General features: G+C 36.1%; 1 protein-coding gene across 1 annotated transcript in view; it reads left to right on the top strand.

Moving 5' to 3' along the window:
• Positions 1 to 330: 330 nt before the first annotated feature.
• The window catches only part of HFM1 (helicase for meiosis 1), a gene marked incomplete at both ends in the record, with an annotated part of 130655 nt that continues 120851 nt past the window's right edge, over positions 331 to 10134 (top strand). The window contains 3 exons of the mRNA XM_079696572.1: positions 331 to 401; positions 8167 to 8279; positions 9810 to 10119. Coding sequence (XP_079552698.1) covers positions 331 to 401; positions 8167 to 8279; positions 9810 to 10119 — 494 coding nt within the window. The remainder of the gene's footprint in view (positions 402 to 8166; positions 8280 to 9809; positions 10120 to 10134) is intronic.

Raw genomic sequence — 10134 nt, 5'->3', positions numbered from 1 at the left:
ATTTGACCTGTGCCATTAAGAATGGGTAGGAATTTGTCAGGTGGAGAATGGATGAAAACACACTCTTAAGCATTGGTGCAGAATGGAGAGAGGTACATATGTGAATATGTATGAATGAGTGGAGAACAGAGAATAATGTATTTGAATATTTAAGCACTTTGGAGGAAGTTAAAAAAGATGTTGCTGAAAGGCTATCTGTGGTTATTTTGGGAAATTAATGATTATAGTTTATGGATCCAGAAATTTTGTTTCTACATCTTTGTAAATAGAATATAAACTACTTTTTTTTTGGTTATTTTTTAGATTTGTGACAAAGTCCAGTTTTTAACAATGCTGAAATCAAATGACTCCTTGTTTTCCTTGGATAATTTGTTTTTTGACAAAACAGATGAAGCTGAAAAGTAAGTCTGCTTTAAAGAATGATAACAGTATATTGCTTAAGTGTTTTTGATTTTTAAGGCATTTTAGTTTTCTCTCTGGTAAATTTATAAATAAAAAATGAGGGATCAACAGAATGATATTTCAGGTATATGCTTGGTAAACATGGAATTCAGATATAAAGGAGTAACTGAAGTTTAACATGTTACATGTTACAATTTTAAAAACAGAGTAGATTCTTGTTTATTTGGCTTTCATTCATTTGCATTTCTGGTTTGTTCAGATTATTTTTTGGCTAAAGTAAAGACTGAAAGTAATAGTCAAAGAGTAGCTCAGGACAAGGAGTGATGATGGCACCTTTTGGAAACAGAAAGGGCAGTGTGCCAAAGGCCAAGTGTGATAGGCAGATTCAGTGCAGGCAGGAAGTAGGGGTGGAAATAAAGATGTGGTACCAAAGGAAATATGAATGGGGAATAGGGAGTCTGTTAAATACTGGCTTTTATGGATTTTCACATGTGAATCACTTTAATTCTAAGTTTTCTATGTATTCTATCGTATTACCCTTTTTAATGAAGCATTGAGTAAATTATTTACTGCTTCATTTATTCTTCCATTCATTCAAATATTAATTCAAATATTGACTGAATGCTGAAAGGGATATAAAAAGAATGAAACAGACTTTTACTTTAAAAAACTTAAAGCCTATTTGAGGTTAAATACACATATAGAAAGGTCATTCATAAATAATGTGACCATGTAATTCAGACTGGGACACTTGAGAGTGAAAGAGTGCAGCCAAATGAAGCAACAGGTGTTAATCAAGACTGACCTGGGCAAATTTGGAACATATGGTTGCTCTTCTAACAATACAAAAAAAAAAGTGCAAAGCAAATTATAAGCATATATTCATGCAAAGAAATTTCAGATTTGGAGAGAGACTTGGGCCAGACTGTTTAGGTCAGGCTTTATGGTAGTTGGGGGAGACTTCAGGCCTTGAAGGACTGGATAATTCTTTTTTTAAAAAAAATATTTATTTATTTATTTGGTTGCACCGGGTCTTAATTGAGGCAGGCAGGCTCCTTAGTTGTGGCACGTGGGCTCATTTGCTGTGGTATACGGACTCTTAGTTGCAGCATACATGTGGGATCTAGTTCCCTGATTTTGTGAATGTAAGATTAGAAATGGATTTTGAGTGAGCATACGCTCTGCTGCCTAAAACAATGCCTGGCACATAGTACTCAGTAAATAATTGTTGAATTGATTAATGAATGAAAAAAACACAGTTGAACTTCTATAGTTGGATATAGGGGTAGTGTCGGGTATAGGGGTAAGCCAAATAAAGAAAATAGTTTTGAACAAAGATAAGGAGGGACAGAATGTATTATCTGTTTGGTATACAAGTAGTTCACTTTGGTCTGTACTATAAGGGACATGTAGGAGAATTGAAACTGTAACATGACCTAAGGCCTCTAGAAAGTTTGGTGTTATTTAGAAGCCATTGAAGGATTTTGAATGGAATAACATGAAAACAATTCCAAATTAATGCGATAGGAGTATATGAAATAGAGAAAGCCCAGAGGCAGTGAGGTCAATTAAAACACTATTGTTCTCAATCAGACATAAGTTGCTGAGAGCCTTGATTAGGATAGTGCTAATGGAAATACAAGGAAGCGATGTATTCAAGAAGCTTTATAAGGAAGATGCAATAAGAGACAGTATGTGTCTGGATATAGTGGGTAAAAGACTGTACTATGGTTTGGATTCTGGGTGATGGGGAGAATGATGACACCTCTGGAAAATACAGAAATCAAAGAAGATTTGATTTTATGGGGAGGCTGAATAGAGAGCTAGATGTGTGCTTTTTGTATCTTGTTAACATCTTTCTTGGATTTTCAGGAATAGTCTCTGTGCAGAAAAGAGTTAATATACCAGGCCCAAACCACTATCTTTGAAAAGGCCTACTTGTAAGGTTGGCCTCTGGCTGGAGTCTGAGAACTTGGATTTTAGGAAGATTCCTACCGTTAACTGATAAATTGGCTCACTGTGTAAAAACTGTTTATAAAAATAATGTGGTTTAGGGCTTCCCTGGTGGCGCAGTGGTTGAGAGTCCGTCTGCCGATGCAGGGGACACGGGTTCATGCCCCGGTCCGGAAAGATCCCACATGCCGTGGAGCGGCTAGGCCCGTGAGCCATGGCCGCTGAGCCTGTGCTCTGCAACGGGAGCGGCCACAACAGTGAGAGGCCTGCGTACCGCAAAAAAAAAAAAAAAAAAAAAAGCGGAGGGGGGGTGGTTATAATGAACATCTGCTCTTCTGGGAATCTGGAATTTAGGTATGTGCCAGAGAGGGATGCCTACATGAGTAGCCCTCAATGAAAACCCTGGGCATTAAGTCTCTAATGACTTCCTTTGTTGGCGACATTTCATGTGTGTTGTCACAACTTGTTTTTGGGGGAATTAAGCACATCTTGTGTTACTCTAGTGGGAGGGGACCTTTGGAAGCTTGTGCCTGGTTTCCCCTGGACTTCACCCCACAGTCATCAGTAGGACTATATGCTGAGTCCTGTAAGTTGTCCTAGGGAATCATTGACCCTGGCGGTGATCTTGGGGACTCTGTGACATAGTCCTAAATTTCAGTTGCTTTGGTGTATTGTCAGACAATCTGTCAGACATTGTCAGGTGATGTGTTGCAGATTTTTGGTTTAGAAAATAGAGCTGTAGTAGCTATGTTTGAGGAGCTGTGAGAGGCAGAAAATGGAAAGACTGGGCCTCTCACTTCTGGGAGTTTAAAATCCTAAATAAAGAGAGAAGAAAAAATCATAAAATCCTTGGGACTTGGCTTAGACAGTTTATGTGGTATTCTTCTCAACTTTATTTTGTTACCTAACACTTATCTTTTTCTTCTAATTAAGGACAAGCCAACTTTGGTTGGAAAGGAAACATTAAAACATTATCTATTAATAGGATCGCAGCTGAAAGATAAGGAACGGTAGTTAACAATGCAAACAGGGTGACAAAAATCTCATCAATTACTGTAGGTTTACAAAGTGATTGTCAGTTTCAACTGTTTTCTTGGATATTCCGTGGTTATAGATGGTTCTGGACCAAGAATATTTGGGTTAAGACATTAATTTGTAATAATGTTTTAGGAGTACTCTAGAATACCAATACTGGTGTCATTTATACACTTGTGACTCATGATTAGATGTCAGGTGTATCATCAGTAATTTGTTACTTTTATTGGTTAAGATGCTAAAGTTTCAGAATGATTTACTACTTTCTTTTTCATATTGGGGCAGATTTAAGATTCCTGTCACAAGCATTTGAATTGGAGAAAAGAAAATGGAGTTATAGCCATTATTTAGGTAGCATATCTCGCATAGCAGTGTCATTAATCACATGACACACAAGGAAAAAAGAATGCTGCTATATAGGGATAAGTCAAAGTCACCGCAGAAAGGTAGTATATTAAGTTTAAGAGTCTGTAATTGAGTAATGTTTCATTAATAAATACATAGTTTCCTTTTTTTTCTTAAATAAAATTATTTTATTTTAGTTTTTATGGCTCTGAGAATTCACATTTTAAAAAACACATATGGAGAGGTATTACAAAACATTTAAGGTAGGCCATGATTACATTTATTTGTTCATAGGCTGTGTAAATCTTTTTCTTTTGAATTTTTGAATTTTATTTACCTTTTTATACAGCAGGTTATTAGTCATCCATTTTATACACATCAGTGTATACATGTCAGTCCCAATCTCCCAGTTCATCCCACCACCACCCCCATCCCCCCGCCACTTTCCCCCCTTGGTGTCCATACGTTTGTTCTCTACATCTGTGTCTCAATTTCTGCCCTGCAAACCGGTTCATCTGTACCATTTTTCTAGGTTCCACATATATGCGTTAATATACGATATTTGTTTTACTCTTTCTGACTTACTTCACTCTGTATGACAGTCTCTAGATTCATCCACGTCTCTACAAATGACCCAATTTCATTCCTTTTTATGGCTGAGTAATAGTCCATGGTATATATGGACCACATCTTCTTTATCCATTCATCTGTTGATGGGCATTTAGATTGCTTCCATGACCTGGCTATTGTAAATAGTGCTGCAATGAACATTGGGGTGCATGTGTTTTATTGAATTATGGTTTTCTCTGGGTACATGCCCAGTAGTGGGATTGCTGGGTCATATGGTAATTTTATTTTTGGTTTTTTAAGAAACCTCCATACTGTTCTCCATAGTGGCTGTATCAATTTACATTCCCACCAACAGTGCAAGAGGGTTCCCTTTTCTCCACACCCTCTCCAGCATTTGTTGTTTGTAGATTTTCTGATGATGCCCATTCTAACTGCTGTGAGGTAATACCTCATTGTAGTTTTGATTTGCATTTCTCTAATAATTAGTGATGTTGAGCAGCTTTTCATGTGTTTCTTGGCATCTGTATGTCTTCTTTGGAGATATGTCTATTTAGGTCTTTGGCCCATTTTTGGATTGGGTTGTTTGTTTTATTAATATTGAGCTGCAGGAGCTGTTTATATGTTTTGGAGATTAATCCTTTGTCTGTTGATTCGTTTGCAAATATTTTCTCCCATTCTGAGGACTGTCTTTTCATCTTGTTTATGGTTTCCTTTGCTGTGCAAAAGCATTTAAGTTTCATTAGGTCCAATTTGTTTATTTTTGTTTTTATTTCCATTACTTTAGGAGGTGGATCAAAAAAGATCTTGCTGTGATTTATGTCAGAGTGTTCTTCCTGTGTTTTCCTCTAAGAGTTTTATAGTGTCTGGTCTTACATTTAGGTCTCTAATCCATTTTGAGTTTATTTTTGTGTATGGTGTTAGGGAGTGTTCTAATTTTATTCTTTTACATGTAGCTGTCCAGTTTTCCCAGCACCACTTATTGAAGAGACTGTCTTTTCTCCATTGTATATCCTTGCCTCCTTTGTCATAGATTAGTTGACTATAGGTGCGTGGGTTTATCTCTGGGCTCTCTATCCTGTTCCAATGATCTATGTTTCTGTTTTTGTGCCAGTACCATATTGTCTGGATTACTGTAGCTTTGTAGTATAGTCTGAAGTCAGGGAGTCTGGTTCATCCAGCTCCGTTTTTTTTCCCTCAAGACTGCTTTGGCTGTTCGGGGTCTTTTGTGTCTCCATACAAATTTTAAGATTTTTTGTTCTAGTTCTGTAAAAATGCCATTGGTAATTTGATAGGGACTGCATTGAATCTGTAGATTGCTTTGGGTAGTATAGTCATTTTCACAATATTGATTTTCCAATCCAAGAACATGGTATATCTCTCCATCTGTTTGTATCATCTTTAATTTCTTTCATCAGTGTCTTATAATTTTCTGCATACAGGTCTTTCGTCTCCCTAGGTAGGTTTATTCCTAGGTAGTTTATTCTTTTTGTTGCAATGGTAATTGGGAGTGTTTCCTTCATTTCTCTTTCAGATTTTTCATCATTAGTGTACAGGAATGCAAGAGATTTCTGTGCATTAATTTTGTATCCTGCTACTTTACCAAATTCATTGATTAGCTCTAGTAGTTTTCTTGTAGCATCTTTAGGATTCTCTATGTATAGTATCATGTCATCTGCAAACAGTGACAGCTTTACTTCTTCTTTTCCAGTTTGGGTTCCTTTTATTTCTTTTTCTTCTCTTATTGCCATGGCTAGGACTTCCAAAACTATGTTGAATAATAGCTGTGAGAGTGGACATCCTTGTCTTGTTCCTGATCTTAGAGGAAATGCTGTCAGTTTTTCACCATTGAGAATGATGTTTGCTGTGGGTTTGTCGTACATGGCCTTTATTATGTTGAGGTAGGTTCCCTCTATGCCCATATTTTGGAGAGTTTTTATCATAAATGGGTGTTGAATTTTGTGAAAAGCTTTTTCTGCATCTATTGAGATGATCATATGGTTTTCCTTCTTCAATTTGTTAATATGGTATATCACATTGATTGATTTGTGTATATTTAAGAATCCTTGCATCCCTGGGATAAATCCCACTTGATCATGGTGTGTGAACCTTTTAACGTGTTGTTTTGTTTGCTTCTGTTTGCTAGTATTTTGTTGAGGATTTTTGCATATGTATTCATCAGTGATATTGGTCTGTAATTTTCTTTTTTTGTAGTATCTTTGTCTGGTTGTGGTATCGAGGTGTCCTTCCTTGTCTCTTGTAACATTCTTTATTTTAAAGTCTATTTTATCTGATATGAGTATTGCTACTCCAGGTTTCTTTTGATGTCCATTTGCATGGAATATCTTTTTCAGTCCCCTCACTTTCAGTCTGTACGTGTCCCTAGGTCTGAAGTGGATCTCTTGTAGATAGCATAGATATGGGTCTTGTTTTTGTGTCTATTCAGCGAGCCTGTGTTTTTTGGTTGGAGCATTTAATCCATTCATGTTTAAGGTAATTATTGATATGTATGTTCCTATTACCATTTTCTATTTTTTTTTGCGGTACATGGGCCTCTCACTGTTGTGGCCTCTCCCGTTGCGGAGCACAGGCTCCGGATGCACAGGCTCAGTAGCCATGGCTCACGGGCCCAGACCGCTCTGCGGGCCCAGACCGCTCTGCGGCATGTGGGATCTTCCCAGACCGGAGCATGAATCCATGTCCCCTGCATCGGCAGGCGGACTCTCAACCACTGTGCCACCAGGGAAGCCCTACCATTTTCTTAATTGTTTTGGGTTTGTTTTCGTAGGTCCTTTTCTTCTCGTGTTTCCCACTTAGAGAAGTTCCTTTAGCACTTGTTGTAGAGCTGGTTTGGTGGTGCTGAATTCTCTTAGCTTTTGCTTGTCTGTAAAGCTTTTGATTTCTCCATCGAATCTGAATGAGATCCTTGCTAGGTAGAGTAATCTTGGTTTTAGTTTCTTCCCTTTCATCACTTTAAATATTTCATGCCACTCCTTTCTGGCTTGTAGCGTTTCTGCTGGGAAATCAACTGTTAACCTTATGGGAGTTCCCTTGTATGTTATTTGTCGTTTTTCCCTTGCTACTTTCAATAATTTTTCTTTGTCTTTAATTTTTGCCAATTTGATTACTATGTGTCTTGGCATATTTCTCCTTGGGTCTCTCCAGTATGGGACTCACTGCATTTCATGGACTTGGGTGGCTATTTCCTTTCCCATGTTAGGGAAGTTTTTGACTATAATCACTTCAGATATTTTCTCAGGTCCGTTCTCTCTCTCTTCTCCTTCTGAGACCCCTATAATGCGAATGTTGTTGCGTTTAATGTTGTCTCAGAGGTCTCTTAGGCTGTCTTCATTTCTTTTCATTCTTTTTTCTTTATTCTGTTCCGCAGCAGTGAATTCCACCATTCTGTCTTCCAGGTCACTTATCTGTTCTTCTGCCTCAGTTATTCTGCTATTGATTCCTTCTAGTGTATTTTTCATTTTAGTTATTGTATTGTTCATCTCTGTTTGTTCTTTAATTCTTCTAGGTCTTTGTTAAACATTTCTTGCATCTTCTCGATCTTTGCCTCCATTCTTTTTCCGAGGTCCTTGATCATCTTCACTATCATTATTCTGAATCCTTTTTCTGGAAGGTTGCCTATCTCCACTTCATTTAGTTGTTTTTCTGGGGTTTTATCTTGTTCCTTCATCTGGTACATAGCCCTCTGCCTTTTCATCGTGTCCGTCTTTCTGTGAATGTGGTTTTTGTTCCACAGGCTGCAAGATTGTAGTTTTTCTTGCTTCTGCTGTATGCCTCTCAATAAATACATAATTTCTGATGTTATATCTTTATTAACATATATTCATACTTTTATATTTTATATAGACATCCAGACAATGAGAAATCTTTGGATTGGTTTCTGCCACCTGCTCCACTGATTTCGGAAATTCCAGAGACTCAAGCATTAGAGGAAGAAATAGAAAGTCATAAACTGTTAGGTAAATTGTCACATATTTTTTGGGAAGCCAAACCCATTCAGCTCGTGTCAATGTAAAAAAGTCTAATATTGAAATATTAATTCTTTTATTTTAATGGAATAAAATGAAAGTTAGAGACCATTCAAAATAGTGCTTAGCAAATCTTAAAATCTGAAACATTTTCCCTCTCCATACTTACATATACACACACATATGTATATTATATGCATAAAATATACTATCACACATACCTGTTATATTGTTCTGTGAATTTGTTTCCTCTTACCGTTAAAATTGTCAGTGCTATTTAGTTTTTGCCTTATCCTTTACTAAAGGTAGGATCCTCTCGTTTAGGAAACCAGATTCATGAAATATATTGAGTGAAAAAAACAAGATGCAGATTATATATAGTTTGTTACCATCTTTACAAAGCTAGAAAACAAGCACACTCAAACAGTATATGTGGTCTAATGTGATATTGTTGGTAAAACTGATTTTTAAATTGAGTGGTAGGTTCATGCATGTACATTTTATTATTAAGCTTCATAATTTTTATATATTTTATACATGAAAATACATATTATATACTCTTGTATGTACCAAATCATATGTAAAATTATTACATATATAAAATATGATAATTCTCTTATATGTTATAATAGAACACACACCCATATATAATACATATTTGTAGTAGTATAGTATGTACACCTAAATGATAAAGCAAATTTAAGCCATGGGCTTCCTTGGTGGCACAGTGGTTGAGAGTCCGCCTGCCAATGCAGGGGACACAGGTTCGTGCCCCGGTCCATGAAGATCCCACATGCCGCGGAGCGGCTAGACCCATGAGCCATGGCTGCTGAGCCTGTGCGTCTGGAGCCTGTGCTTCACAATGGGAGAGGCCACAACAGTGAGAGGCCTGCGTACCGCAAAAAAAAAAAAAAAAAAAAAATTAAGCCCTAATGAGGCCTCCAGACTCCTTCCAAACCTTTCAGAGATGCTTATAAAGTCTCTGTAAAGACACCTTTAAAATTCTGTCACCTTGATGAAAGCATTCCTTTATCTTAATTTTAGAAACAAGATTATAAATTTAAAAGCATTGTGTCATGTATTTTAATACTGAATCTATTCAGTAACATTTTATATGATTGGTCACTCTATTTTTGTGTATAAATTATTTATATAAAATTTTAAATCTTCATAATTATACAATTATATCATTTGTAGTAGATAAATACTTAAACATTATAATTATGGTTATTTCTGTGGGTCATAAATTAAACCTATTTTATAATGTAGGTTTAATATAAATTTCAAATTTAATTTCATTAATTCTTAACTAATTTCTGAGTATCCTGTAGTGTTATGATATACCATAAGAGTAACAACTACCTGTATTTCAAAATCACATATAGTATTACAGATTATCTTGTTATTTTCATATTTACCTAGTAAGTTGTTTTGAAAAATTTTATTAAATTTTTCTATCATCATTTTGAAAATTTGTTTTCCAGAAGAACATGTAGTAATTAAAATATTCCATTTTTGTAGGTCAGAGAAAGAGGTCAAAAATGTTACCATCAAATTTGAAGATCACTAATGAAGACACAAGTTATATTTCACAAGCACAAAAATTCCAATTTGCCTTCCCTTCTAATGAATATGAAGAAGATGATCTAAATTTTGGAGGGGCAGGTAACAATGACTTACATGTTGCTGGCAAGCTGACATATGGTTCTTCTCAGAAATGGAAAAATCACACTGGTGCTGAGATAGCACTTGAGAAAAATGTTCCGGATGACACAAAGTTAGTTAATTTTGCACAAGATAAAGGAGAGAGCATGTCAGCCTTCTGCAAGAGGTAATTAATTAAATG

Source organism: Hyperoodon ampullatus, assembly GCF_949752795.1.
Source record: "Hyperoodon ampullatus genome assembly, chromosome: 2".
NCBI classification, from domain to species: Eukaryota; Metazoa; Chordata; class Mammalia; order Artiodactyla; family Ziphiidae; genus Hyperoodon; species Hyperoodon ampullatus.
This window is presented reverse-complemented; position numbering and strand designations above follow the sequence as displayed.